The following is a 25,353-nucleotide window of genomic DNA, read 5'->3' on the forward strand; positions in this document are numbered from 1 at the left end:
GCCTTTCACGGGAGGATGATCCACTGTGAAGCCGAATTTTGTTGATATTCCTCGTAGGACTCTCAATAAAACTTCTTCTGGATGCAGTTTCTGCCTTAATGATTTATCTTTTTCTTTATATCCCTAGGAATGAACCAAGTCAGCGAGCTGCGGAGGTTCGAGACATCAATTGACTACCAGCTGGATAAGGACAGGTTGGGCAAATTCCTGCTTTTCTACGAGGAGGATGGGGAGCTTGCCTATGTCAACAGGCTCAGAGAGTCTAAGGGCTGTGTTGAGATTGACATGGAGGATATAGCGGTATATGATGAGAGCGGGCTTGTGAATAGGATTGAAGGGAATGCAATGTCTTACATAAATCTACTGTATACAGTGATAGATGAGATTCTCCTTGACAGTGGAGAGATTTCCGGAAGAGAGGAACCAGAAGATGTTTTTTTTTACCACAGGATTTCGAGGCTCAAGGAAAGATTTCCTGAGAAAAAGGCCACAGACGTGTTTCCTTCGTTTTTGTTAAGAAGGTACTCTCTGGTGCTGAAGCCAAGAAGAAACACCAGAGTGTATTCTGTTCGAGAGCTAAAGTCCATGCATATTGGATCCTTGATACGAGTAAGTGGGATTGTCACAAAGGTTAGTCAAGTGAAGCCAAGCATTAAGGTTGCAACGTATATCTGTGAGAGCTGTGGAGCAGAGACATACCAGCAGGTAGATGGAGATGTGTTTGATCTTTTGGAAGAATGTGGAAGCGAGAAGTGCAGAATCAGGAATGTTCGAGGGACTCTAATTCTTGTAACGAGAGGGTCTAAGTTCATCAAGCATCAAACTGTCTATATGCAGGAACTAACTGGGGATATTCCACGTGGGTGTATCCCAAGGACATTGGTGATGGAATGCTATTCTTCACTGGCAGAGGAATGCAGGCCTGGGGATGTAGTTGTTGCCGGAGGAGTGTTTATGCCAAAACCTTATTATGGGATAAAGAAATTGAAGGCAGGACTACTTGCAGACGTCTACTTGCACGCTACCAGTGTTCAAAGAATTGGAGCCAGAGTGTTTGATATCAATAGGGAGGTAAAAGCGTATCCCGTGGAGCAAATGGTAAGGTCGATAGCACCTGAGATTTTTGGGATGGAAGATATAAAGAAGATTTTGCTTTTGATGCTTATTGGAGCACCTGGAAGGGTTCGCGAGGATGGAATGAGGATAAGGGGAGACATAAATGTATTACTTGTAGGAGATCCTGGTATCGCAAAGAGTCAGCTCTTGAAGACATGTGTAAAGATAAGCAGGAGGGGGGTTTACACGACAGGAAAAGGATCTAGTGGGGTTGGTCTTACTGCAAGCGTAACCAAGGACCAGATAACCGGGGAGATGATTCTTGAGGGAGGAGCCTTAGTTCTTGCAGATGGAGGAATATGTTGCATTGACGAATTAGACAAAATGAACGAAGTTGATAGAATTAGTATCCACGAGGTTATGGAACAGCAAAGTGTGTCTATTAGCAAGGCAGGAATCAATACAAGTCTGAATGCAAGATGCTGTGTCCTTGGTGCAGCCAACCCTGTTCGAGGAAGGTACGATATAAAGCAGAGCATCGAGCATAATATCGGGCTTCCCTGCTCTCTTCTTTCAAGATTTGACGTTGTTGCCATTCTTCGGGACGAATCCAACTTGGAGAGGGATGAAAGCCTTGCCAACCACATTACATCCCTTCACCTACAGGAAGAGCCAGAAACAATCCCTTATGACGAAATTCGAGGAGTCATTGATGAGGCAAAGAAAATAGATCCCATACTTCCTCCTCACCTTTCAAGCAAACTAACGGATGCATATGTGAGAGCCAGGAAGGAAAGCCCTTATGTAACGCCCAGATATCTTCTATCGCTCATAAGATTAAGCCTCGCACACTGTAGACTTCGGCTTTCCGCAGAAGTTGGCGAGGAGGATATTAATGAAGCATTAAGGCTCATGAACGTGACAAGGATCCCCGTTCCAAAGAAAAAGAGAGAGGAGGTGTCAAGCAAGAGGGAAATATATAACCTTATTCTTTCTCTTGCAGCTGAGGAGGGAAACAGAAAATATGTGAAGCTAGAACGCCTGTGGGAGGCTACAAAGGACAAGTATAGCACCAGCGAGGTCGAGGATGTTATTTCGGACTTTGCATCGTGTGGAATCTGGATCAGGAATAATGAGGAGCTAGTTATTTTTAATTAAAAGGACCGTAAAAAGGAATAAGTTTTAATAGAAGTATCCAAGAATTTTCCCACCAACGTTTTCTGCTAGGCACTCTCTGTGGTCGAGTATGCCTTTTGAAGTGTTGAACAGAACATGCCCGAACTGTCTAGCAGGCAAGAGCCTTGCTCTGAAATTCTCAATTCCGTCTTTCTTAACTATATAGTTAGGGGAGATGGCTCCACATCTGTTAAGTCTGCCGTTCAGGTCGATGATGCTCTTTCCATTTCCTTTATCATGTATGTAGGAAAATCCTGAGATATATCCATACTTCAGCATCTGAAGAAGAAATTTACGCATTTCCTCTGTCGAAAACCTCAGGAGAAGCTGTCTCTTTCCTGCCCTGCTAGCATTGTTGATAGCCTTGCACATGTTGGCTAATGCTGCGCTCATTTCAAGGGGCAAAATTTTCTTTGGATAATTGTTGCTGCCCGTACTAAAACACTAGTGAAAAGTGCTGAATAATCCGGATGCATTGTTACCCATGTTCCTTCTTCTTTTCATCATAGTGTTGGCCATTTTCATTAGAATTGCAACACATCTTTTTACAAGAAAAGGCACAAGGACTATAAAGTTTGTTGGCCCCCGTGGTGCAGGAAAAACAAGAACACTCAATGCACTGATCGGAATCAATGGAAAGACTGTTCCGACCCTTGAGACCTACAAGGTTATGTATAAAGACGTGGTTATACACGACGTTGTTCAGAAAGATGGCGACTTTTGCAAAAGATATGGCATTGATGACCCATCAGTTGCCTATTTCTTCTTCCTGAGAAACTCAGACGACCTGTCTAAGCTTCAAGATCTAAGGGGGTTTGACATAAAGCTTGTATCCTGCGGTCCTCATGATCGAGAAAAAACTCTAGGAAAGAATGTTATTTTTCTGGATGAGGACCTAACCCAAATAGAAAAGCACTTTCTTTAGAAGCTCAAGTAAACTTAGATAAGATTTATGATCTCTTACTATGCATGTTAAGGATATCATGAAACATTCCGTAGAATTGGAGCCTCGAGTTAACGCCCTCAGATATTCTTAGGTTTGTCAATCCAATCACCTTAAGTAGTTCGTAGTTTTCCATGTTCTTTGCAGCCCTAAAAAACGAGTTTATCAAGTCCAAAGGATCGAACTTCTCATCCCAGATCGTATCAAACATCTCTAATGCCTCTTCAACTTCATTCTTCACAAGCCTTTCCAGGACCTTCTCGATCCTTTTTGGAGACGGAAGGCCTATTATCTTGATTATGCGGTCCCGATCTATTGTCTCAGAAGAATTAATGCATGCCTGGAGGATGTTTAGTGATTGCCTCATGTCCCCATCACTGAGCTCGACGACAAGATCAAGAGCCTCACAGCTTATCTTGATGCCTTCATTGCCACAAATTTCTTTTAATTTCCCAAGAATTGTAGAATGCTCTATCCTTTCGAACCTTAGTATTGCACATCTACTCTGAATAGGCTCAAATATCTTTGTAAGTGTATTACAGATCAAGATGAATCTACATTCGGAGCTGTGTACTTCCATCACTCTGCGCATCGCCTGCTGAGCAGCTGATGTCATGGAGTCTGCCTCGTCCAAGATTATGATCTTGAATTCACAGCCTTTAACCTTTCTCTGGGCAAAGTTTTTAATGGTGGTTCTGACTGTATCTATTCCTCTCTCGTCTGATGCATTCAGCTCTAATAATCCCTCCCTGCTAGGCAGAAGCTTTCTTGTGAGTATCCTTGCACAGGTTGTCTTTCCTGTTCCCGGAGGGCCTGAGAGAAGCAGGTGTGGCATGTCTCTACTTTCAATGATAAGCGAAACCAGCTCTACCGTAGTGTGGTTTCCAACTATGTCTTGTATCTCGTTTGGACGATATTTGTTCACAAGTAAGTCCATTAGGGTTATGCAATTGCTTCTTGATAATTGCCTCTAGTGGACGATGTGTTCCAGAGTTGTGCTAGGTCGTTACACTTAAAACAGAATGAGGTATGTGCCAGTACTCAAGGTATTGTTATTATACTTATGAAACCATTGTTTCGAGGTCTTTGTTGATAAATCTTTACCAAATGCATTAGGTAGAATGATGGTCTTCTTTTTAGGCCTAACATTTGCGAAAAACGCTTGTGTTTCCGGGTCTGCAGAATGTGTTGCAAACACCTTGAGAGTATGTGGCATAAAGAATCAATGGATATATGTTGACTGCCCCACAGGTACTGAGTGTGCTGTTAAAGGCAACGAGATAGCTTGTGTTCCACGTACTAACAAAGAAGAAGGAGAGCCTCACGATAAGGCTAAGCCAGAAAGGAGGAAGGACGAGTCCTCAGCCTCTCTAGATCCTGAGGAAGAACAGGACTCAAAAAACAGTCAGGACGAAAATAGCAAGGATAGCAAGAAGATTGAGGAGGGCAGTTCGGAAGAGGATGATGAAAGGGGGAGAAGGAAAGGCCGTGGAAAGAAAGGAAGTGGAGATGTGGGAGATAGAAAAAAGCCAAAGAATGAGACCGGAAGGAACAAGCACCAAAGCTTAAGGGACGAAGAGGGGGAAAGAGAGCAAAGGGAAAATAGAAAGAAAGAGCCCAAAACGGTAATAAAGACAATCAGCACTTCGAAAAAAGATAGCACCACCACTGTTACTGTAACAAAAGTAGTCATTCAAAAGCAGCAGCCAACAGAGATAAAGTTGGAATATACATCAAGCGATGTTGAATCAAAAGTGAAACCTGTAGGGTCCCCATTGCCTTCCCAAACACAAGCTCCACAAGGCCCTGGAAAGGGTGCTTCGATGTCTGGCCAGTCTTCTTTATCTTCTGCACAAAGTAGTACTGGAGGAGGCTCTTCATCTGGAAAGCTCAGCTCCATCTCACCATCTCCATCACAAGCCACATCCTCTAGTCCTGCGGGATCATCGGGAAACCAGTCTTCACCAGCCTCTTCTTCTTTATCGGGCACCAAGCCTGCAGCTACCCCGTCATCTCCAAGTAGCCCGAGCAGCACTCAGAAATCTTCAGAGCAAGAAAAGCCCCAAACATCTGGAAGTACGTCTCAGAAAACATCCACAGGGACTTCCGGAGGTAGCACTGGAGAACAGAAGAGTGCGGGTGCTAGCGGGTCCACATCTCCACAACAAGGTACCCAGGCCGGGGAATCTGGAGGTAGCAAACCATCTGGAAGTTCCAAATCTTCTTCTGGAACTGAAGGCACGAAGTCTTCCGGAGGAGGAGGAGTAAACATCTCATCCGACCAACTTACTCAAGCAATGACAAAGCTAGGCTACTCGCCAAAGCCAGAATATATCGATGCAGTTGTCTCTAGAGTAAATGAAAAATTCAATGACATGAATGAAGCAACAATGTTCATAGCTCAGTGTGCTCATGAATCCGGAGGATATCAATATATTGAGGAGATAGCATGTGCTGGAGGAACAAGCTGTGCAGGGCAATACGGAACCGGGGCGCCTGGAAAGTCTTACCATGGGCGAGGATTTATACAACTCTCATGGCCTGATAACTACAAGGCGGCAGGAGAAGCACTAGGCTTAGGAGATGAGCTTTATAATAATCCAGAAAAGGTTGCCGAAGATCCAAATCTTGGAGCAGATGTATCGATATTCTACTGGGAGACAAGGGTTGCAAATGCCCCAGGTGTCAAAGAAAATCACTTTGGTGCCACAACAAAAGCAATCAACGGAGCACTAGAATGTACAGGTTCTAATGTCGATAAGAGTAAGAAGAGGTATGAGATATACAAGGCTCTTGTTGAGGCATTTGGAGTCAGCAACCCTGCAGATGAAAGCGGGTGCTATAGCTAGTAAGAAAGTATATCAAATTCAAAATCTTGCGTTTATATTAAATCTTAATCTAAAGAGCCAAGCGGTCTTTTTTGCATTCCCTGAATGGTGTGGAAGCCTTGCCAGATACATCGTAGGTATCGCTTTCTGGATTTATGTCTAGAAGTTCCAGGCCATGAATGGTGTCGTCTATCGAAAGGCCGGACTGTGTAGATATGTCCTTTATCGACATTTCTTGGTTAGCCATTCCTTGGAGCACACTCAGCACTTTGTTCCTCCAATATTTTTTGTAGACAGCACGGCCCTCCTTGCTTAGAGGCTTTTCTGGTGTTCCTGTCCCCAGGGCATAGCTCAGATCTACCAACAATGTGCCGTATCCCTTGGATCTATATGGGGGCAGTACTAGGAGGCAAGACAGGTTGTGCTTGGTGCTTCCCTTTTCCTTGCTAAAAAAACCAGAAAATTTCCCTTCAGTAAACAGAATATAGAAAAGATATCCATCGACGTCAAGGTACAAAGTCTTTCTTCGTATAAAGGCCTTTCCTATTGTGCATATTCTTCTGCATAAAACGCTTTCGTCTTTTCCGTCAATCTCAAGTACAAATATGTTCTCCTCTTCGTCAGTATATACACACCTCCCTGGTATACTCAGAATGCAATTCTTTTTATGGTTGTCAAAGGAAACGGAATCCCAGTATTGCAACAGGCACTGATCGCATATGTATACCACACTTTTATCGGAGAACAGCCAAATCCTGTTGGGAAGGTCTAATAGCTCATTTCCAAGCATAATCTGTGTTACTTCTACGTTTCTTCTTAAAAACCTCACGGAAGGAAAGGATTCCTCAGCTTCATACTTTCTTCCGATAGCTTCGTAGTATTCGACAAACTCCGGGTCATTCTTCAGCATAGCTACCTGTTCATCATCAAGATTCATGGGCCCTGAAAGATACTAATATAAACAAATGGAGCTGAAGACCTTTCTATGGAAGAGCATATTGCAAGAAGAGAAGAGGCATTGAGAAAAGCAAAGGCCATTATAGCAAAGTCTGACGATGTTTCAGAGGAGTTGTTGAGGAAGATCTTGATTCACCAAGAGCTCCTTTCAAACAAAGACATCATTTTGAATGATGACTTCTACTCAATTCTGAACAGTAGGATTAGTGTCCATCCGGAAATGGTCGAGCTGATCAGTAGGAAGGAACGGGTTGAATGTGTTAGGATGGAGAGGAAATTAATATGCCCTATTAGCCAAAAGGAAGTGGTTGATCCGTATATCGGGGAATGCGGCCATGCACTGGAGAAGAAGGAAGCCATGAAGTATATCAGAAGCAATCCCAGGGCTGTCTGCCCACAGATTGGATGCAACAAGATACTTGTGAAGAAAAAAAGATGAATTTCGGCTATGGATTGATGTTCTTTAGATTTCAATTTGTTAAAGTGCCACCAGCTGATGCCCAGGAAAGATGAGGGAAAAGGTGTATAAGGAGAGAGCACAGCCAAAAAGCCGCAGAAAGTATGGAAAACTTGAGAAAAAAAAGGATTTAGTGAAGAGGCTTTCAAAGATCAAGAAGCAAAAGGATGAGATTAAGAAAGCCAAGGAAGAAATAAGAAACAAAAGTGGACAGGAGTACTTCTTTGGATACCACTCTGTAAGAAAGGATGGGGCCAGCCTGTATAAGGTTGAAAAACCCACTCTGGAAGAGCTTAGAAAGATAAAGGTTTACATTGATAATGAAATCCAGAGGTCAAAGATGAAATTGGAGAAATATATTCCAGCACCAAGTGGAACACACATTATATTTGAAGAAGACGGCTCTAAGAAGGATAACGAAACAGTTTTTGGAAAGAATGAAGAAATCAGAAAAGAGTTTGAAAGATACATAGAAGAACTAGTTGTGAAGAGAAATGAAGTTCTAGAAAAGATGGACGAACTGAAAAATAGGATGTCATAGCACTACGGAGAAGGATTTATTTTAAGACTTCATATATTAAAAGCTAATTCGTCTTTCTATTCAATAACGTCCATTGCTGAATTTAAAACATCCTTGCAGATAGGATGTCCGTTGGATCGGCAGAAATTAAGGATAGTGGAATTTATGGATGCAGGATAGTTCTTGCACATTACATGGAGTAGCTTGAGATGCTTCAGGGTGACTGGGCGATTTATCTCCTCACAGAAGTACCTCTGAACAGCATCCGTGGATATCTTTTTTTTCTTTTCAAGTAGGTATCTTAAAAGCACGGGCGTGTTTTCGTCTCTCTTTTTGACCAGGATGTCTATCATATCATTCACGTGGTTCAACGAGACTTTTTTTAGTGCACTTCCAAGAACTTCTGCCTCCTTTCTGGATAGATCTAGTCTCAGGATGTTATATATCTTGCTTGTTTTGACAAGCCTACAGAGATCATGCCATTCTACGGGTGGGAGCTTTGACCTTTCTGCAAGAATGTCCCTATATATCTGGAAGTCTGAAGGCCTGTCCATCTGCTTGAGAGTACGGATTATCTTATCTGGAAGAGACATTTGGGGTGGATGTTTTAGAAACCGAAAAATTTTATCCCTACAAAGGATGGAGGAACAGCAGCAATTTTTTGGAAAGGTTACGCATGTGCTTGCAAGGACTGGGGGGTCTGGGCTGCTGACACAGGTGAAGATGGAGCTTATGCACAATAAGAGGACGATCCAAAGGGCGATCAAAGGACCTGTGGCAGTAGGGGATATTATTGAGATATTAGAATGCGAGCGCGAGCACCGAAAGACAAGATAAGAGACATCCAATAAAGATGATTTAATGTTCTTTAACTATATATTTGACTGTTTTTGGCGGATGCAACTGAAAGGCGCGTGAGATCTAGACCCTAGGATGTGGGATGAGAAAGAAATCCGCAATGAATGGGATAAGGAGGCCAAACATTTAAACTATGGGGAGATTGAAAGAAAGCGTAAGGAAAAGGTTGACGAGTTAGCATATAGGCTTTTGGTAGAAAGGGAAAAGGCAAATAAAAACATTGAGGAAGAGCTTCAAAGGCTTCGTGACCAGGAGAAGGATCTTACTGAAGCAAGAAGCATTTCTGTAGATGTAGAAGAGATGACTGAGGAGACGCACGCCGATGACCCTGACGTCTCTGATTTTTCTACATCTGGTAAAGAGTTACAAAATAGTATCAATGAAGCACAGCCCTCATGCCCTACGAACATACCTTTCACGGAGGAGCTTGTCTCAAGATTTATTTTGAACAATGGCTATGTGTCAATAGAAGAAAATATCTGGAAAGAAAAGCTCGTCATGCCAAAGGCAGCACAAATGCAGGCAAAGATCCAGATTAATAAAAGGCTGACCCAAGTCAGCGGAAAGGCCGGGCAGGTAGGAAAAATATTCAATGTCCTTAGAGAATATTCACATTCTTATGTGTTTTTAGAGACATTTACCTTAAAAATAGTTGAACAAGGAAGATTGCAGGTAAGCTCATGCCCTGGCTCATATAGGGAATTTTCTGAGCTTTTCTGTATGTTCTACTCTCCTGAACTGATGGAATACTTTCGGGTTATTTTATTTACTAGGGAAGCTTCTGTAAATACTATCAAAGGAATCTACAGCATTTACTTTGGAGTGCTTGAAATTCAGAATAATGCCGATGAAGCATGGTTTTTTATCGCATCTGTACTGAACTCGAAGCAGAACAAACTATCATGCTATGTTGTAGAGTGTTTTTTCTCCATACTAGGAGACTTACTGTTTAGAGAATGCAGGAGGCCTTTCTTCAAGCTCATGGAATATGTCAAGAAGTATTACTTCAAAGAGATGAACAACGAGCCATGCAAGACAAGGATAGTCTCTGCGTTTGAGAGATATGGGATGCAATGCGACTGAAAGGCAAAACTGCAGGATATAAGTTTTTGATCAGCTTCAATTTTCATGCCCCGATGAAGCTTATAACCGATGGAGTCTGGTCTCTTTCCAAGGAACACTTGAAGATACTTAAGACTGCAGAAAGATGCATGAAATCCCACACGACCATCCCTTTTGACACGCTAAAGCATCGATCGCAGATAAGAGGAAACTTTATGGAGCATGCGATAGACCTATGCAAATTGAAATTTCTCTCCTATGTTGAGAATGGATACAAGCTAACGTATTCTGGCCACGATTGCCTTGCTATCAACAGTCTGAGGCTACGCGGACTTGAGATGATGGGGGACAAGATAGGGGTTGGAAAGGAGTCCGACATCTACCTTGGGGTGTACTGTGGAAAAGACTCTATACTAAAATTCCACAGGCTCGGAAGGTCCAGCTTCAGGAATGTCCGAAAGAATAGGGAGTATGCTAGCGAGAGAGTCGATTGGCTTGGCCTATCCAAAACATCCTGTAAAAGAGAAGTTGCATACCTAGAGAAGTTCAAGGACATGAATGTCCCTGCAGTGCTTGACTATGACAGACATGTTATTGTGCAAGAGTTGCTAGACTATCTTCCTCTTTACAAGACGTGTGTGTCCGATGTAAGTACGATCTTTTGGCTTATGATAGAGTTTATCAAAGACTTATGGAGAAGAGGATATGTGCATGGAGACTTTAATGAATTCAATGTTTTAGTGAAGGACGACATAAAAGTCATAGACTTTCCTCAGTGTATTCGGAATAGTGATGAAAGAGCAGTGCATTACCTCAGAAGGGACTTTGAGTGTGTCCTGACATATTTCAAAAAAAAATATAGATACGAGCCGGAATACGGATTGGATACCTTCATGAGTGAATTAGGCATCGAAGACCATCCATGCAAATCTCACGGCACAACCCCTGAGGACCTATCTACCTTCTCAGCTGATGAGGGTGACATCCAAAAAGAAGAAAGGCTATTGGAATCAAGGATAGAGGAAGTTTCCATTTTCTCTCACGAAGGCTGATGAAGGCTATTTGCTTCCAAAGGTGCTTTTCATCCTGTCCAGCAAGGAGACTGCTCTGGAAACATCGTTTTTGTATTCCTAAAGTTAGATGAATCCACTTACCTGTAGGATGTCGTTATATTTGTCGAGAATCTCTTCCAGAGACTGCTCAAAATTATTCATATCCAGGGTACTCTGGCTGATTTCAGGAAATAAAAAATTTGCCCTCGAAATGAGTGATGATCAAGTTCTGAAAAGGTTCATGAAGAATGGACTTATAAATGCAGAGCTCAAGGAGTTTTTTGAGAAGGCGCTTGTGAACGAGGGCTTTAGCACCATGGAGCTCCGAATGCAGGAAACACCTATAAAGATCATTCTGAAGGTTGCAAAGCCACACGAGGCAATAGGGGAGAAGAAGATTAGGCTGAAGCAGTTCCAGCATTTGGTTGCACAAAGACTTGAGGTTCCTGATGAGAATGTCGAGATAGTTGTTGAAAAGGTTCATGAGAAAGGGCTTTGTGCTCTCATCCAAGCAAATTTTATCAGAGAAAAGATGCTAGGAGGTGTTCAATACAGGAGGGCTGTGAATATGGCTTTAAAGGCCACGAGGCATTCTGGAGCACAGGGGTGCCAAATCATAGTCAGTGGGAAGTTGAAGGGACAGCGTGCTAAGTCTGTGAAGTTCCAGGACGGAGTGCTAATTCACAGTGGAAATGCAGTTAATGACTATATTAATACAGGATATGCTACTGTTGAAACTAAGCAAGGCATCATTGGTATTCAGGTTAGAATAATGTTACCGCACGATCCTGAAGGAGTGATTGGACCAAGCTATGCCCTTCCTGATAGGATTACTATTCTTGAGCCCAGCGAGACCCAGTAGTTAATTAAAACTAAGTTCAAAGTATTTATTACTATGCAGCTTTCTTGTACCAAAAGATTAAGTCGGTGCATCCTCGTGCAAAAGGTGGTATATGTCTCTTATGTCAGTGTCTTTCTCCGCATCGATCCAAACAAATCCATTCAGTCCTAGTGCAATTCGGAACTTATACTTTTTTCCTATTGTGGACAACGTGCTATTCAAGTAGAGAAGACGTATCTTCCAAGGGTCTAGTGGGAGTACAACACCATTCAATTTCCCAAAACCTTCTCCAACACATGTGAGCAATGGCTCGATGCCCATTCGAGAAATCTTACATAAGAGATAATCTCCCTTACTTATTTCTGGCTTATTTCTTTTCGTTGCATTAGTGAAGCTAAGAGAGGGAAGTATTCCTACTACTCCTCCCAAGTCTATTCTATGAATGTCTTGGGAAGTAACCATAGCCTTTCCTATTACGATATCATCGATGCATGGGTGATACCTATTTGTCCTTGACATTACAAACAGATGCTTTGATGCTCTACACAAAGTTCCCACGACCATGGCTTTGTTTCCGTGGATGCCGAGAGATTTTGAGTTGTTGGAAGGCACCTCATCTCCGGGAAGTACATTTCTTATCTTGGTTAACATTGAGAAGGAGGAAAATATCGAAGAATTATTGCAGGGTACAAGGGCCCATAATGAATGTAAGGCCGAGAAAGTCTGCATCAAAATATTCCTTTGAGCCAAAGATTCCTCAGAGTCAAGAGTTGTTTGAGGTAGAGGAGGAGCAGGTAGCAAAAAAAGAGTTTATGCTTGAGAGCCAGGGAGAATACACGCCGAGATCGATGGGCCAAGACACTGCTCTCGAGCATCCTTTTATTCTTGGAGAGCAGGAAGGGCTTCTACTCACTCTCCCCCGTGATGTATCCATGTCAAAAATAGTTGTTTATGAAGACGGAAGCTGTGGGTTAAAGATTGGAGATGAGGTGTTCCCGATGTCTGCAAGATTCGTTGGGGAGTCCTTAGTGGTCGAGCACAAGGAGATGGCATATGGCATTGGTAGTGCAAAGTTCCAATTAACTCCACAGCTTCAGGAGTTCAAGAAGTAGGAAGTTATAGAAGAATAAACAACATAGGGTTTAATATCCAAATATGTTCTTGATTATCAGATCATAACAGATCTTTCCATCTCCATCCGGGTTTAAGATGTTCAAGAGCTCCTCAATCTCTTCTTCAGTGAATTTGTTCTCTCCAGAAGAAAGAATCTGCACCAGCCTTCCAGCATCGATGTGAGACGTGTTATCTACGTCAAGTCTCCTGAAGGATTTCTGCAGTTCTTCGCGTGTTATTTCCCTTTCCCTTATCCTTTCGCATATGTCTACTAGCTGGCTGAAGTCAAATGTCTCTCCGGGAATAGAAGCAGTGAGCTCTTCTGCATAGCTTTCAGACACGATGTATCCTGCAAATCTCAGAATGTCTCCCAGCTTTTGTGTAGAAACTTTTTCTGTGGGTGTTTCTGCAAATAGTTGGTAAACCTTTTGAAGGCGTTTCATCTCCTCCATCCCTCTGGGGTATATTCCTGAATCATTTTGGACTTGGATAGATGAATAGAAGGTGTAAACCTGCTGCCTGGTACTGGCAGTAAACAAAAAAACCCTTCGTTTAAATCAAGGCACTACTTTTGATTTCTCAGAAGTATTTTTCATTCTAGCTCTAGATTAATTGGCTTAAGAAATTACCCAAACAAACCTTATAGGCTAAGAATCAAATGAGGAGACTAAACATTGCAATGGTATCGGACTTCTTCTATCCATCCATGGGCGGTATAGAAACACACATAAAGTATCTGAGTGAAGAGTTGATTGCCATGGGCCACAAAGTTATAGTCATCACGCATAGAACCGGGGATCTTGCTGGCTGTAGAATGGTGGGGACAATCAAGGTTTATTTTCTTGACATTCCTGTTCTATGCAGGAATACAACATTTCCAAGTCTTTACTCAAATTTTCCATTGTTCAAAGAAATCTTCGATAGTGAAGAAATAGAGATAGTCCATGGCCATCAAACGATGTCGAATATGTGTATTGAGGGACTATTTCATGCAAGAACATTGAATCTCAAGACAGTAATTACAGATCATTCAATATTTGAGGTGGGTCCTTTTGAAAACATTGTTGTCAATGCTTTATGTCGCCTTGCATTAAAGAACATAGATAGATGTATATGTGTGTCGTATACATCCAAAGAAAATACTCACATCAGAACAATGATTCCCCTCGAGAGAATTCATGTCATTCCAAATGCAATAGTTTCTGATATATTCTGTCCAAGAGAGGAAAGATGCTCTGACCAGAAAACTGTTGTGGTTGCATCCAGGCTCGTGTTTAGGAAGGGGATAGACCTGCTTATTGGAGCAATCCCGTTGATCTGCAAAGGAGATCCAAACGTCCGTATCATTATAGTGGGTGATGGGCCCATGAAGGAAGGAATCGAGCAAGTACTGGATGAGAATGAATTGTATGATAGAGTAGAGATAATGCATGAAGTTGACCACGAGAAGGTTGGGGATATAATGAGAAGGGGGGATGTTTTCCTCAACACATCCCTAACAGAAACCTTTTGCATAGCCATAGTTGAGGCTGCCTCGTGTGGTCTCCATGTAGTTAGTACCAATGTTGGTGGAATAAGCGAAGTATTGCCTCCAGACATGATAACATTTAGTAAAATCACGTCTGAAGACCTTGCTGAAAAGGTATTGATAGCTTTGAGAAAGAGCAACCACAATCCTCAGGACTACAACAAGAGGCTCAAAGACATATATAATTGGAAGAGGGTAGCAAAGATGACCGAGAAAGTATACATGAATATTGAGCAGACCTTCCTGAGCTACAGAAACAGGAGAGAGCTATACAGGGGAGTCACCGGATTTCTCTCAAGACTCATGATAACAATAGAATACTTGTTTCTTTTTTTTATAGCCCAAAGAATAGATTGTAGAGAAGAATGATATTCAATCCATTAGACATTTTATTGAAAACTAAAATCTGCAGGAAGTTCCTTGATGGTAGTGTTATAGAATCTTTCGATTGCTTTAAGATTCTTCAGCTCGTATTCATAAACAATGTTTATAGCTATTCCCTTTCTTCCGTATCTTCCAGACCTTCCTATCCTGTGGATATAGGTACTCTTTCTCTCAAATGATGGCACATCCAAACAGAACACTACAGAAAGGTTCTGAATATCAATTCCTCTTGAAAGTAGCCCAGAGGAGATTAGGCATCTTGCAGTTCCTCCTCTGAACCTGTTCAATGTTCTTTCTCTCTCAGCCTGTGTTAACTCTGCAGATATAAGCTCGCACTCCCACTCATGTTTAATCAACCAATCATAAACTATCCTAGCATCCTCTTTGCTATTGATAAACACAATTGACTGTCCTAGACGTTGCTTACGGAATATATCATATAGAGTCACAAGTTTGGGAAGCAGATAGTCTTCTCTTCCCTTTCTGAATGGAGGCTCCTTCTTTAAATCAATGAAGTACTGCCTTATCCCCTTAAGTGTTTGGTCGTTATATCTCAGATCAATTATAACAGGGTTGATGAGAATTTCCTCACTAACCCTAAGCTCCTCTTCGTCATATGTTGCGGAGAACATTGCTATCTGCACCTCATCCTTGTTTGTAATTCTTCGGAATATAGACTTCACCTGCTCCTGGAATCCAGCCTTTAACATTTCATCAGCCTCGTCAATCACAAATAACTTAATGTTGTCCATGTTCAGCTCGTTTATGTTAATCATATGCTCTACCCTTCCAGGCGTTCCGACAACAATATGTGGGTTTTTTTCCAGTGCCATCTTGTCTGCAGATATTGGGCTTCCTCCAGAAAGTAGGGCCACTCTTGCACCCATAAAACATCCAAGATCCTCAAACCTTGCCGCGTTTTGTGCTGCGATCTCCCTTGTAGATGCAAGAACAAGGATTTGGGTGACATCCTGGCTCATATCACATATTTGAAGCGCCGCTACAGCAAATGCGCCGGTCTTTCCAGTACCACTCTGTGCTTGTGCCCTTATATCTCTCCCATCTATTATCGGCTGAATGGCAGCCTTTTGAATAAAAGATGGTGTTTCAAATCCTATACCATAGATTCCTTTTAGCAGATCTTCTTTTAAGCCATAGTCCTCCCACGTGTCAAACATTCTAATTTGAGATGAATCGCTTCTCAAATCCTCGAAGTCCTTGATCTCTGCGTTACTACCTTTCAAGTTTTCAAAATCTTCCGCGTTCTCTAGCGCTTGTTTCATAGGGGTAAATTTTTCTCTAAATAATTTCTTTTTCTTCAATGTCTTTCACAGACTAGATACACATAGATCCTTAGATATGCTCTTCAGAGGAGAATCCCCTAATGGCCCTATCCCTTCAAGAAAGAAAGTCAAAGATTCTCAAGAGGCTGGAGTTTACCCTTGAAAACACCCACACCATCATATGTGACATAAACAACAAATTAGAAAGGATAGTTGGCGACTCAGAGGTGCTCGAAAGAACTGCATGTGCTTATGAAATATGGTCCAGAAAAAATGCCTCCTGAGATCCTCAGCAATTTCAATAAAGTCCTTTGCTTCATTATCCGATCTGAAACGTCTCAAGCTCAAAACCATATGTGTGGGCCGTAAACATGGCCACGACACTGGCTTCTGGATACGTTACACTTCTCAAAACATCCATAGGCAGCGGAATCCTTTCATTTCCATACCTATTCAAAACGTATGGAATCCTCACAGGTATTGCATTAACAATGATATCAGGCTTTTTCTCCGTGTTAGGCCTTATTCTCTATGCGATTTGTAGTCAGGAACTAGGAAGAACGGCAACCTTATCAAGGCTTGCTACAGAAAGCATGCCATACACAAGGATAATAGTAGACTTCTCAGTATTTCTCAAGTGCTTTGGAGTTGCCCTTTCATATCTCATAATCACAAGGCAGCTTCTCCCTGTCCTGATAGAAACAATATTCGGTGTTTCAATGCTGTCAGATCCAAACATTTCTCTTTTGGCATTTATATCGTGCATAGGTCCCTTTGCCTATTTTGACAAGCTTGATAGACTCAAATATACCTCTTTCTGTGGAGTTATTGCAATAATCGTAGTGGTCATTGCATCGTTTTACAGATATGAATACACTCCTGTTTCCACAACAATCAAAGTAGAGTACTTCGTTCCATTTTCTTATTCATGGATGGGCGGGTTTGGGAAGTTTGTGTTTTCATTTACTTGCCACCAGAATATATTTGCAATCCACTCTGAGATGGAAGATAATTCCTTCCCAAGAATGAAGCGCCTCATATACATGGTTGCTACATCTGCTGCTGTGATATATATTTCTTTTGGGATACTAAACTACCTTCTCTATGGAGACAAGGTCAAGGACAATGTCTTAGAAAACTATCCAAACGACGTCCTGGCCTCAGTAGTAAGAGGACTTTACATAGTGGTTATGGGCGTCTCGTATCCACTCCAGGTAAACCCTTGCAGAAACCACCTCATAAACATCATTTCATTCTCGCAGAACTCAAGAAAAAGGCTTCTAAGATTCATCGTCACAACAGGTATTATCATATCGACATGTCTGCTAGCCGTCTCAGGAATGGGTCTTGGGATAATATACTCTGTCATAGGTTCAACGGCCTCGACATTCATGTGCCTAATATTTCCTGCTCTTTTCTATTTCAATATGAGCATCACAAAGCCAAAGGGATTGGTCATCATGTCCTATTTGGCATTCCTGTTTGGGGTCTTTGTCTTTACCACATCCCTTTTCAGCACCATACTTCGTAACATTTAGATTGCGTGACTTAGGCTTAAGGATTTATATTCCCTTTGTTTTTGTCTAAGAATGGATCTGAAAGAAATAGAGAGATACTTCAACAAGAAAAGGCAGTACTTGACTAAAGAGGAATACAAGACAATCATCGGTGCATTAAAGAAGCTCGATATTGCAGAAAAGGCTTCAAACAAACATCTGGCTGAGGAAATGAAGAACAAAGGGAACGAGGAGTATAGTAATGGAGACTTCCAATCTGCCATAGACTCTTACACTCAGGCCATTATTTATGATCCGACAAACGTAGTTTGCTTTTCAAACAGAGCCGCAGCATATTCAAAACTCGGAATGACGGAAAATGCAATTGAGGATTGCGAGAATGGATTGAAAATTGATGATAAGTTTGTAAAGCTATACATAAGACTTGGGATGCTATATCTTAACAAAGATAAAAATAGGGCATACCACATTTTCAAAAAAGGACTAGAGATTGACCCAGAAAACAAAGCTCTCAAAAGGCAGCTCGATCTTCTTGATAAAGAAGTGTCTAATGTCTCTTTGGAGAACACTCAAGCCTCTTCTCTGGATGACATGATCAAGAATATGGGAATGGAGGGTTTCAAAGACAACAAAATCGATTTCAATTCACTTTTTAGCAATAAGAATATCAAAGATGTCTTTGACACAGTTATTAAGGACAAGTCCCCCAGTGACCTTATGAATATGGTTAAAGATATGATCGGCGCAATGGGAAGCCAAGACATCAAAAAATAAAATTTTCCTAATGACATCAACTTCAAAACAAACAACAAAGACATTAGACGAAAATGTGGTTTCAAAACTATGAGAAGCACAAGAGTGCTCTCAACTCTCAAGAAACCTTTATATCCCATGTGTGTAACGAATAGATGGAATCAACCAACATCCTGACTAAACATGGAGGCAAAAGCCAGGGTCCATTAGAATACTGAATTAAAAAGAAAGCACAACATTAATTTTTAATGAGGTTTCAAACATAAAGCAAAGAAGTCTGCATTCTTCTGTGAAATACCACCCGGAAAAGCATGGTTAAAGGGTGATGTCAAAAAATGAGTCCTGTCATACACTCCGAGACGCTTTCATTGGTCCAGTAGAGTATATTTTCTTAGAGATTCTCACAATCCCTAGAACATGAAGTATTGTTTCTGCAAATGCTTTGAAGAATCAAGAGATTTTGTGAAAACAGATCTTATTGACTGGATCTTTAACAGAGATGTAGACGAAAAAACTAGCAGCATGTGCCATCTTCTTTGCCTTAAGCTTACAAACAGTGGAAATATAAAAAGAAATGGTAGATGGGGATTCCAGCCAATTCTAGGAATGACAGAATTCTTCTCTGCACTCTTCTCGTTCATAAATCTTATAACAAACATATTTTGCTTCCACAGGATGTTGAAGAAACACTTAAGAGTTACAAGGCTAGGAAAACTCTATTACATCCAGTATTATATATGCAATCTAGCATTCATTGCCAGCACACTTTTCCACATCCACGAAAACTCCTTCACGAGAAACTGTGACTATTTTCTTGCATTCTTAACTATTCTTTTTGGATTCTATATGGCGCTTGTCAGAGTTATCCTAATAGTAAGTCCTTCCCTGGAAAGAGCAATAAGAACGCCACTCCAATCTGCCTTCATCTTATTTTATGCATATCACATCTACAGAATGTCAAATATAGAGTTTGATTACGTTTACAACAAGATATCTTGTGCCATAATTATCACACTCACTCTCCTATCGCACCTAGTAACATTTCTTAAGTATAGGAATATGAGCCATACCAAGAACATCTTGTTATTTACCTTTTTCTTCTTCCTTGCCGGAGCAATAGAAATTCAGGACGTACCACCATATGCTTATCTCATCGATTCCCATGCAATATGGCATTTAATATCCTGTATCTCGACACCTTTCTATCTCCTCTTCTGGAGCGGAGATGTTTATATGCACTAATACAATACAATAAACGCATATTTACCTATTACTCGCACAGTTTTCATTGTAAATGTTTTGTGGTCAATAGTAAATCATTCCTTAGACCATAGAGACTAATCATGGTATAACCAAATATGGATTAGAAAAGCACAAAGGACTTTATTGATATTGAAGGAGAAAGATAAGATCCTGAAGATATTTACCTTCTCAATAAACTAGACGCAATAAAATCATCAAAGGGCCTTCAGTTGCAAGTCGTTTCTCTCTAATAACAGCCTAGGATTCATCTTTCTTCCATACATCTTATGAAAAATTATGGAAATTTTTAGATAGAAATATTAGAAAATCAAGCCTAAGACTATGGATTGATATAAAGTAGGACTAAATCTGCCTCATTCCTCCATTGTGTAGGAAATTGCCGTATGTGATTATGGGAGCCTTTACCAATACCCAAAATGGGATTCCTAAAGAGTTGTAGGGATGATAGGTGATTTATGTGGAAATGGAGGAAGCCCAATTATAAGGAACTGATTAATGGAGGATTTTAGGTGATAGGGAATGATGTACAGGAAAAGGAGATGAGTGTATTAAGCACCGAGGAAAGAGGAGGGGATGAGATGGGATGTGTTCTGCCTGGTAGCTCTTGTTTATAGGGCATTTTGCACATCTTTGAGGCAAGAAAAAGAAAGTGGCAAAATGAAAAGAGGTATTGTGGCCGTGCTTCCGCTAGGATTTGTAGGAAACACTACGACTTTGCAACCAACGATAAGTCTTAGAAACTTGAAGACCGTACTGTCGAAAGATGCTTACTCTGTTGTTGATTATATTGTTAGAGTGATATGTATGTATAACTTCTCAGATGTAGTGAGTGTAGCGATAAATGACGAGGAGATTGAAAGATTGTTTTTGGAAGAGATTAGAAAGTACCTAAAGGTGATATCCGGGGATGTATTGAAGAAGTGCAAGGAAAGCAGCACACTCTATGATATAGTGGAGATAGTGTTTGAAGAGATGCTGGAATACAAGGAGAATGCGGAGGGAGTGAAGATGTCGAAGCTTAGGATGATCATTGAAAGGGAGTTGGGGGAGAAGCTGAAGGTGATAGAGAGCTTGGCGAATGTGGAGATGTCTGAGGAGGGAAGAAGGAAGTATGAGCTTCGCAAGTTGTTGAACATACACATTAGATCGTTTTTGGGGATTTTGTGTTTGGAGGATCAATGGGAGCAGCGGGTCGCTGTGCAGAAGATAGTGTGCAGTGTGTTTAAGAACCTCTATTCGAGGCTGAAAAGAGAACAGATTCTCGGAATAATGGTTGAAGGAAACATAGGGAAGCAGTTGAGGCCTGAATATGCAAATAACATGGATGAGTTTAGTACCAAAATGTACTTAGAAATAATCAATGTCAGGTATGACGAGTTTCTGGGAATATGCAATGAGTATGACGAAGGGGTTGTGGAGGAGATAGTGAAGCAGATATTGCTGGGAAAAGATGGGAGGAGCATCGACAGGAAGTATGCTGAGAAGGTCAAGAATATGATTGAGAGAAGAAGGGAGAAGGAAAGGAAAGTAGAGGAGAGGAAGAAAGAGCTGGCTGAAAGGAATGCAAGGAAGCTGTTGAAAGAGGAGGAGAGAGACAAAGCTGCTCTTAGGCGTGCCCGAGGAGGGGCAGGCAAGGGGAAGGGAGGTAGCAGGAGCAGTAGAGGGAAGGGCAAGAGAAGTGGAAAGAGAGATGCAGATAATGCAGAGAGGACGGAGGATGTAGAAGATGTGGAGGCGCCGGAGGATGTGTATGATGAGAAGGATGTGGAGGCGCCGGAGAAGGAGGGTTCTGGGGATGTGGAGGATGTTGTAGAACCCTACCAGGCTGTGCATAGCTACGGAGTTCATAGAAGAGTGTTGGTATGGAGGAAGGATGAGGGTAGCATTGCAAGGTGGTGGAATGAAAGTTCTGAGACGAGGTGGAAGAACAGGCCACCGCGTATAATTAGGGAGCAGAAGAAGAAGCACAACATAATGGAGGTTTTGGAGCTGTTCCGAAGTAAGTATAGAGATTGCTTTTTCAAAAAAGAGAAGTATGATGTGGATAGAGTGGCGGGGAGGAACAGATGGCAAAGTGTAAGTGTTGCAAGGTTCTGGGAGTGTGGCCAGGATTCTGAGAAGCTGGGGATTGTGGAGATAGGGACGTTTGAGTCTGAAGGAGGGACTGAGGTGATATACCACCTACTGTTTAAAGAGATGGAGAAGAGCTCGATAAAGGAGGTCATGAAGATTGAGGGAGATTTCGGGGTGGAGGAGATGTCTGGTGAGAGTGCCTTTCATGAGGAGAGTCTGCAGGGGAGGGGCGGTGGGGATGGATGGACAGATGATGGAGACTCTTCTAAGGATGGAGGTTCTGAAGGGATGGGATGTCTAGTGATTAGAAGGCCGCCATTTGGGTTTACTGTTGAGTGGAGGGGTGCTGAGAATGAGGTTGTCAGACGGCTTACCATGGTTCCTAGGGAAGAGGTGATATCATGAGGTGGTAAGGATACCAAATAAAGATATAGATATATTGAGTGTATGGGAGATTTATGGGTATGTTATTTATAGGGTTATTATGGAGGAAAACCTTTTGAGGGCTTTGGGGCTCTAAAATGATTATAGCGATGTCCGTGCAGGGTGAAGAGAATATGGGCACATATGGATGACGAGGGACGTGTGTCGGTGTGGAGGCTTTCCTCTTTGTGACGAGTCTGTTCTCCTCAAGAGCAATTAGCTGTTAGGGCGATGTTGCTGGTGTGAGGACGGGTGTGTGGATCATCCCGATATGGAAAATCTAGTGGAGATGCAAGGAATCCGATATGCTGTCCCATGGAGAAGGTGTTTTCTGGGCCTGTGTCTGAGCTTTGGGATGTACTTTTGTGTGTGCCTGAGAGGATTAGGATTAAGGTGAGTAGGGGCCTGATTGAGGAGCTGGCGGGTCTGGCTAAGAACCACTTTAGAGGCACTTGTCTTGAGAAGGTGAAGGAAAAGCTTGAATCTTTGAGTAGGTTGAATGAAAGGAAAGATGTCCTCGACACCGTTGATGGGGCGCAAAGGGCCGTGGATAGCATAATCAGGTCTCTTAGTTGGAGTGATGGAACAGCAGGATTGGAAGAGGCTGATTTGAATGATGTCTTTCCCTTAGTAACAAAGAGTTGTTCGATTGTGGATTCTATTGAATATCTTTCAGAGGGCATCCGTGAGGGAAGTGTATGTACCGGGGACTTTGAGACGAAGAGGCTTATCCTAACATCGACGGAGAGGGTTTTGGAGGCGTATAGGAGCTTTTTTGAGAGTCTTCTGAAAGATAAAAATCTAGTGGGCAGATTGGATTTGGTCGAGAGAGAAGGATTCATTGAGTTTCCCAACTTGGTTTCCGATAAGTGCAATGGTGTTCTCGAGTATCTTAAGGAGAAAAGAGACAAACTGCCAGAGTGGATTGATGAGTTGGATGTTTCACAGGTGGCGAGAGATAGGCTTAAGAAGTTTGAAGAATGTAGCAACGCTGTGAGCGGTCCTATAAGGAAGCTCCTGTGTGGATGCCGTAGGGCTGGTAAGTCGAAGTACAAATTTACTATTGCTGGGGATTTATTAGACTTAGTTTTAGATCTTAAAGATAAATTAGCAGGGGTTGATCCCGATATATTCGAGTGTTCTGTGGAAGGTATATTAGGTGGTATTCAGTGGCAGGCACCTTCTGGGTTGTTTGAGGGAGATTTTGCGGAGAAGAAAGGAACGGGAGCAGGGACTGCGATTAGGGATCTGTATGCCATCTTTGCTGTTGTGTTGTGTGTCCATTTTATTCTGTGTGAGAGTATCAAGGAGGACAGACTTGCCAGGGCATGGAGCACGGGATTGTATTCTGTTTCTGCGGGTGGGGCAATGGTATATCTACTATGGGTTGTCGGACGGGACTATTCACGTGACGGGATGTCGGGGATGGACGGCGATTGCAGGTATGGTGCCAGTGGCTGTTGGACTTGTCCATGGGGGTTTGGAAGGAGCGGTGTGCAGAGTGCAACGATGATGGGGATAGGTTTTGTGACGTTGTGGGCACAGTACTTTGCAGGCAAGGGAATGGGGTAGAGGGTGGCTGCTGTTAGTGCCATTGGAAGTGCGATGATTGCAGTGCTATGCTTTGATGTGACGAGGCGATACTTTGTGGGGGATGTGTATGGATGCGAGTATGCCCTGTGTGTTGGAATGATTGTGTTTGTGAGCATGCTGATTGGTGTGTCATACATGTGGGAGGACACCTGTGCACCGAAGGCTGTGGAGCGCCATGCTGTGTTTATGGCAATGCTGGCGGTGAGCACGCTTGTTTCGTGGAGGATGAGTGGAGAATGTGTTACACTCGGGATGTGTGCCGGATGAGTTCTAATAAAGACGTTTTGGTTTGTTTGATTTGATGTGGGATATGAAGTATTATGGGAGTGTACAGGGCATGGAGGGCTTTTGTTCTCTAGAAGGCCACGGTTGAGTGTATTCTTGGGGTATTAGAGGCCATGGCGAGATAGGGGAGTGGATAGATGGCAGTGCTGTAGAAGGAGTACGAAAAGGAGTACGATAAAAGGAAGTGATATGGGAGTAAGGGTCTGGGCCGATGAGATTTGGCGCATTGCAAGTACTTGTTCTGTTTGGGTGGATGACATGCTCCACATTTAGGGTGGAAAGTCTTGGAGTGTTTGATTTGGCAGAGAACGAAAGACCTGTGTTATTTCCAATAATCTTCTATGGAAGCAATGCGATTGTGCTGCCAAATACAAGATTCAAAGATTTGGAGAAGGGGACGAGTGAGGAAGTGCATGCGAAAAGGTTTATAAGTTGTATTCCGCGTATGGTGCTATCGTTTATGTTTTATGATGTATACTGTAAGGATGATAGCCGGCTTGAGAGGATATTTGTAAGAGAGATGGGAAGGTACATGGAAAGGATATCTGAAGAGGCATTGAGTGTGTATGCAAAGGGGAGAAAGACGTTTGGGGAGTTGCTGTTGATGGTGTACGATAGATTGTTTGAATGCGATGTTCGGGATAGAAACAGGAGGATGACGATACTTGGAAGGCGCCTTATTGAGGAAGCTGATAAGATGATGGATGATATAGGTGATGATATAGATGTTGAGGAAAGGGAGGAGAGAGAGGATTTTTGTAGTGTGATCAAGGAACGTGGAGAGAAATGCTGCAATGTAGAGAGATGGAGGCGGATAGTTCGTGCAGAGAGTGTGGTGTGTGATGCATCTGCGAGCCTTTATAGTAAGCTTCCTGAGGAGGAGCTTTTGGGGCTGCTGGCTGAAGGATGTACCAAAAAGATTCTTAAAAAGAAAGGACTTAGTGAGGAGGAACTCAGTGAAAAAGGATATTTAGAACACAATATTATTGACACTGGATTATTTCTAGATACGTATGATAAGCACGGGAGTGAAGTTGTGAAAGAGATAGTTAGGCAGATGATGCTGGGGAAGGATGGAAGGGAGATAGATGCTAAGTATGTTGAGAAGGTTGTTCGGGTTGTTGATGAGAGGAGGAGAAGAAGGGAGATTGAGGCTAGTAGGCATGCGGCTGAGTTGCTAGGGGAGGAGTTGTCAGGTAAGAAGAGTAAAGGAAAGGCAACGGGGAAGAAGAGTAAGAGGAAGAGCGATGGGAAAACGGATAAGAAGGGTCCAGCTGTCTCAAGGGAAGAAGAGAGGGTGGATAAGGAGTCTAAGGCTTCTGATGAAGAGTTGGCAGGTGCAGTAGGTGGAGTATCTATTGAGGATCACAGACCCAAGAGGAGTGATA

At 42.3% G+C, this 25,353-nt stretch overlaps 25 protein-coding genes and 1 non-coding gene across 26 annotated transcripts; 18 read left to right on the forward strand and 8 right to left on the reverse strand.

The window, feature by feature from the left end:
• Positions 1 to 129: 129 nt before the first annotated feature.
• On the forward strand, positions 130 to 2,214 carry EHEL_091320 (minichromosome maintenance protein; the record flags this gene model as incomplete). Its single annotated transcript, XM_003887958.1, has 1 exon — positions 130 to 2,214. One exon carries the CDS (start codon positions 130 to 132, stop codon positions 2,212 to 2,214), a length of 2,085 nt encoding a protein of 694 aa, XP_003888007.1.
• Positions 2,215 to 2,238: 24 nt separating this feature from the next.
• Positions 2,239 to 2,625, reverse strand: EHEL_091330 (ribosomal protein S15A; the record flags this gene model as incomplete). The annotated part of the gene is made up of 1 exon (XM_003887959.1): positions 2,239 to 2,625. One exon carries the CDS (start codon positions 2,623 to 2,625, stop codon positions 2,239 to 2,241), a length of 387 nt encoding a protein of 128 aa, XP_003888008.1.
• Positions 2,626 to 2,716: 91 nt separating this feature from the next.
• Positions 2,717 to 3,157, forward strand: EHEL_091340 (uncharacterized protein; the record flags this gene model as incomplete). Its single annotated transcript, XM_003887960.1, has 1 exon — positions 2,717 to 3,157. The coding sequence occupies one exon, from the start codon at positions 2,717 to 2,719 to the stop codon at positions 3,155 to 3,157; it is 441 nt and encodes a 146-aa protein (XP_003888009.1).
• Positions 3,158 to 3,182: 25 nt separating this feature from the next.
• EHEL_091350 (replication factor C small subunit) lies at positions 3,183 to 4,112 on the reverse strand (the record flags this gene model as incomplete). Its single annotated transcript, XM_003887961.1, has 1 exon — positions 3,183 to 4,112. The coding sequence occupies one exon, from the start codon at positions 4,110 to 4,112 to the stop codon at positions 3,183 to 3,185; it is 930 nt and encodes a 309-aa protein (XP_003888010.1).
• Positions 4,113 to 4,296: 184 nt separating this feature from the next.
• Positions 4,297 to 6,024, forward strand: EHEL_091360 (endochitinase; the record flags this gene model as incomplete). Its single annotated transcript, XM_003887962.1, has 1 exon — positions 4,297 to 6,024. The coding sequence occupies one exon, from the start codon at positions 4,297 to 4,299 to the stop codon at positions 6,022 to 6,024; it is 1,728 nt and encodes a 575-aa protein (XP_003888011.1).
• A 49-nt stretch (positions 6,025 to 6,073) lies between these two features.
• On the reverse strand, positions 6,074 to 6,940 carry EHEL_091370 (histone acetyltransferase; the record flags this gene model as incomplete). Its single annotated transcript, XM_003887963.1, has 1 exon — positions 6,074 to 6,940. One exon carries the CDS (start codon positions 6,938 to 6,940, stop codon positions 6,074 to 6,076), a length of 867 nt encoding a protein of 288 aa, XP_003888012.1.
• A 48-nt stretch (positions 6,941 to 6,988) lies between these two features.
• Positions 6,989 to 7,399, forward strand: EHEL_091380 (DNA repair protein Mms21; the record flags this gene model as incomplete). Its single annotated transcript, XM_003887964.1, has 1 exon — positions 6,989 to 7,399. One exon carries the CDS (start codon positions 6,989 to 6,991, stop codon positions 7,397 to 7,399), a length of 411 nt encoding a protein of 136 aa, XP_003888013.1.
• Positions 7,400 to 7,469: 70 nt separating this feature from the next.
• EHEL_091390 (uncharacterized protein) lies at positions 7,470 to 7,958 on the forward strand (the record flags this gene model as incomplete). Its single annotated transcript, XM_003887965.1, has 1 exon — positions 7,470 to 7,958. One exon carries the CDS (start codon positions 7,470 to 7,472, stop codon positions 7,956 to 7,958), a length of 489 nt encoding a protein of 162 aa, XP_003888014.1.
• Positions 7,959 to 8,014: 56 nt separating this feature from the next.
• Positions 8,015 to 8,530, reverse strand: EHEL_091400 (uncharacterized protein; the record flags this gene model as incomplete). Its single annotated transcript, XM_003887966.1, has 1 exon — positions 8,015 to 8,530. One exon carries the CDS (start codon positions 8,528 to 8,530, stop codon positions 8,015 to 8,017), a length of 516 nt encoding a protein of 171 aa, XP_003888015.1.
• A 46-nt stretch (positions 8,531 to 8,576) lies between these two features.
• On the forward strand, positions 8,577 to 8,774 carry EHEL_091410 (40S ribosomal protein S28; the record flags this gene model as incomplete). Its single annotated transcript, XM_003887967.1, has 1 exon — positions 8,577 to 8,774. One exon carries the CDS (start codon positions 8,577 to 8,579, stop codon positions 8,772 to 8,774), a length of 198 nt encoding a protein of 65 aa, XP_003888016.1.
• Positions 8,775 to 8,870: 96 nt separating this feature from the next.
• On the forward strand, positions 8,871 to 9,878 carry EHEL_091420 (uncharacterized protein; the record flags this gene model as incomplete). The annotated part of the gene is made up of 1 exon (XM_003887968.1): positions 8,871 to 9,878. The coding sequence occupies one exon, from the start codon at positions 8,871 to 8,873 to the stop codon at positions 9,876 to 9,878; it is 1,008 nt and encodes a 335-aa protein (XP_003888017.1).
• Positions 9,879 to 9,931: 53 nt separating this feature from the next.
• EHEL_091430 (RIO protein kinase) lies at positions 9,932 to 10,909 on the forward strand (the record flags this gene model as incomplete). The annotated part of the gene is made up of 1 exon (XM_003887969.1): positions 9,932 to 10,909. One exon carries the CDS (start codon positions 9,932 to 9,934, stop codon positions 10,907 to 10,909), a length of 978 nt encoding a protein of 325 aa, XP_003888018.1.
• Positions 10,910 to 11,120: 211 nt separating this feature from the next.
• On the forward strand, positions 11,121 to 11,771 carry EHEL_091440 (40S ribosomal protein S3; the record flags this gene model as incomplete). Its single annotated transcript, XM_003887970.1, has 1 exon — positions 11,121 to 11,771. The coding sequence occupies one exon, from the start codon at positions 11,121 to 11,123 to the stop codon at positions 11,769 to 11,771; it is 651 nt and encodes a 216-aa protein (XP_003888019.1).
• A 57-nt stretch (positions 11,772 to 11,828) lies between these two features.
• On the reverse strand, positions 11,829 to 12,401 carry EHEL_091450 (RNA-binding protein; the record flags this gene model as incomplete). The annotated part of the gene is made up of 1 exon (XM_003887971.1): positions 11,829 to 12,401. One exon carries the CDS (start codon positions 12,399 to 12,401, stop codon positions 11,829 to 11,831), a length of 573 nt encoding a protein of 190 aa, XP_003888020.1.
• Positions 12,402 to 12,451: 50 nt separating this feature from the next.
• Positions 12,452 to 12,862, forward strand: EHEL_091460 (uncharacterized protein; the record flags this gene model as incomplete). The annotated part of the gene is made up of 1 exon (XM_003887972.1): positions 12,452 to 12,862. The coding sequence occupies one exon, from the start codon at positions 12,452 to 12,454 to the stop codon at positions 12,860 to 12,862; it is 411 nt and encodes a 136-aa protein (XP_003888021.1).
• A 30-nt stretch (positions 12,863 to 12,892) lies between these two features.
• Positions 12,893 to 13,315, reverse strand: EHEL_091470 (Ca2+-binding protein; the record flags this gene model as incomplete). Its single annotated transcript, XM_003887973.1, has 1 exon — positions 12,893 to 13,315. One exon carries the CDS (start codon positions 13,313 to 13,315, stop codon positions 12,893 to 12,895), a length of 423 nt encoding a protein of 140 aa, XP_003888022.1.
• Positions 13,316 to 13,521: 206 nt separating this feature from the next.
• On the forward strand, positions 13,522 to 14,760 carry EHEL_091480 (glycosyltransferase; the record flags this gene model as incomplete). The annotated part of the gene is made up of 1 exon (XM_003887974.1): positions 13,522 to 14,760. The coding sequence occupies one exon, from the start codon at positions 13,522 to 13,524 to the stop codon at positions 14,758 to 14,760; it is 1,239 nt and encodes a 412-aa protein (XP_003888023.1).
• Positions 14,761 to 14,780: 20 nt separating this feature from the next.
• EHEL_091490 (ATP-dependent RNA helicase) lies at positions 14,781 to 16,058 on the reverse strand (the record flags this gene model as incomplete). Its single annotated transcript, XM_003887975.1, has 1 exon — positions 14,781 to 16,058. One exon carries the CDS (start codon positions 16,056 to 16,058, stop codon positions 14,781 to 14,783), a length of 1,278 nt encoding a protein of 425 aa, XP_003888024.1.
• Positions 16,059 to 16,159: 101 nt separating this feature from the next.
• Positions 16,160 to 16,342, forward strand: EHEL_091495 (uncharacterized protein; the record flags this gene model as incomplete). The annotated part of the gene is made up of 1 exon (XM_059743543.1): positions 16,160 to 16,342. One exon carries the CDS (start codon positions 16,160 to 16,162, stop codon positions 16,340 to 16,342), a length of 183 nt encoding a protein of 60 aa, XP_059599526.1.
• Positions 16,343 to 16,429: 87 nt separating this feature from the next.
• EHEL_091500 (amino acid permease) lies at positions 16,430 to 17,596 on the forward strand (the record flags this gene model as incomplete). The annotated part of the gene is made up of 1 exon (XM_003887976.1): positions 16,430 to 17,596. One exon carries the CDS (start codon positions 16,430 to 16,432, stop codon positions 17,594 to 17,596), a length of 1,167 nt encoding a protein of 388 aa, XP_003888025.1.
• Positions 17,597 to 17,647: 51 nt separating this feature from the next.
• EHEL_091510 (uncharacterized protein) lies at positions 17,648 to 18,349 on the forward strand (the record flags this gene model as incomplete). Its single annotated transcript, XM_003887977.1, has 1 exon — positions 17,648 to 18,349. One exon carries the CDS (start codon positions 17,648 to 17,650, stop codon positions 18,347 to 18,349), a length of 702 nt encoding a protein of 233 aa, XP_003888026.1.
• A 36-nt stretch (positions 18,350 to 18,385) lies between these two features.
• EHEL_091515 lies at positions 18,386 to 18,527 on the reverse strand. Its single transcript, XR_009467989.1, has one exon. It is a non-coding gene; the product is annotated as a miscellaneous RNA (non-coding RNA).
• Positions 18,528 to 18,745: 218 nt separating this feature from the next.
• EHEL_091520 (Per1-like putative membrane protein) lies at positions 18,746 to 19,570 on the forward strand (the record flags this gene model as incomplete). Its single annotated transcript, XM_003887978.1, has 1 exon — positions 18,746 to 19,570. One exon carries the CDS (start codon positions 18,746 to 18,748, stop codon positions 19,568 to 19,570), a length of 825 nt encoding a protein of 274 aa, XP_003888027.1.
• A 594-nt stretch (positions 19,571 to 20,164) lies between these two features.
• On the forward strand, positions 20,165 to 22,069 carry EHEL_091530 (uncharacterized protein; the record flags this gene model as incomplete). The annotated part of the gene is made up of 1 exon (XM_003887979.1): positions 20,165 to 22,069. One exon carries the CDS (start codon positions 20,165 to 20,167, stop codon positions 22,067 to 22,069), a length of 1,905 nt encoding a protein of 634 aa, XP_003888028.1.
• Positions 22,070 to 22,402: 333 nt separating this feature from the next.
• On the forward strand, positions 22,403 to 23,659 carry EHEL_091540 (uncharacterized protein; the record flags this gene model as incomplete). Its single annotated transcript, XM_003887980.1, has 1 exon — positions 22,403 to 23,659. One exon carries the CDS (start codon positions 22,403 to 22,405, stop codon positions 23,657 to 23,659), a length of 1,257 nt encoding a protein of 418 aa, XP_003888029.1.
• A 517-nt stretch (positions 23,660 to 24,176) lies between these two features.
• Positions 24,177 to 25,353, forward strand: EHEL_091550 (uncharacterized protein; the record flags this gene model as incomplete). The annotated part of the gene is made up of 1 exon (XM_003887981.1): positions 24,177 to 25,353. A coding segment is annotated over one exon (1,177 nt), but the record flags the coding sequence as incomplete, so codon positions are not given.

The sequence above is a fragment of the Encephalitozoon hellem genome, chromosome IX (assembly GCF_000277815.2).
Source record: "Encephalitozoon hellem ATCC 50504 chromosome IX, complete sequence".
NCBI lineage: Eukaryota > Fungi > Microsporidia > Unikaryonidae > Encephalitozoon > Encephalitozoon hellem.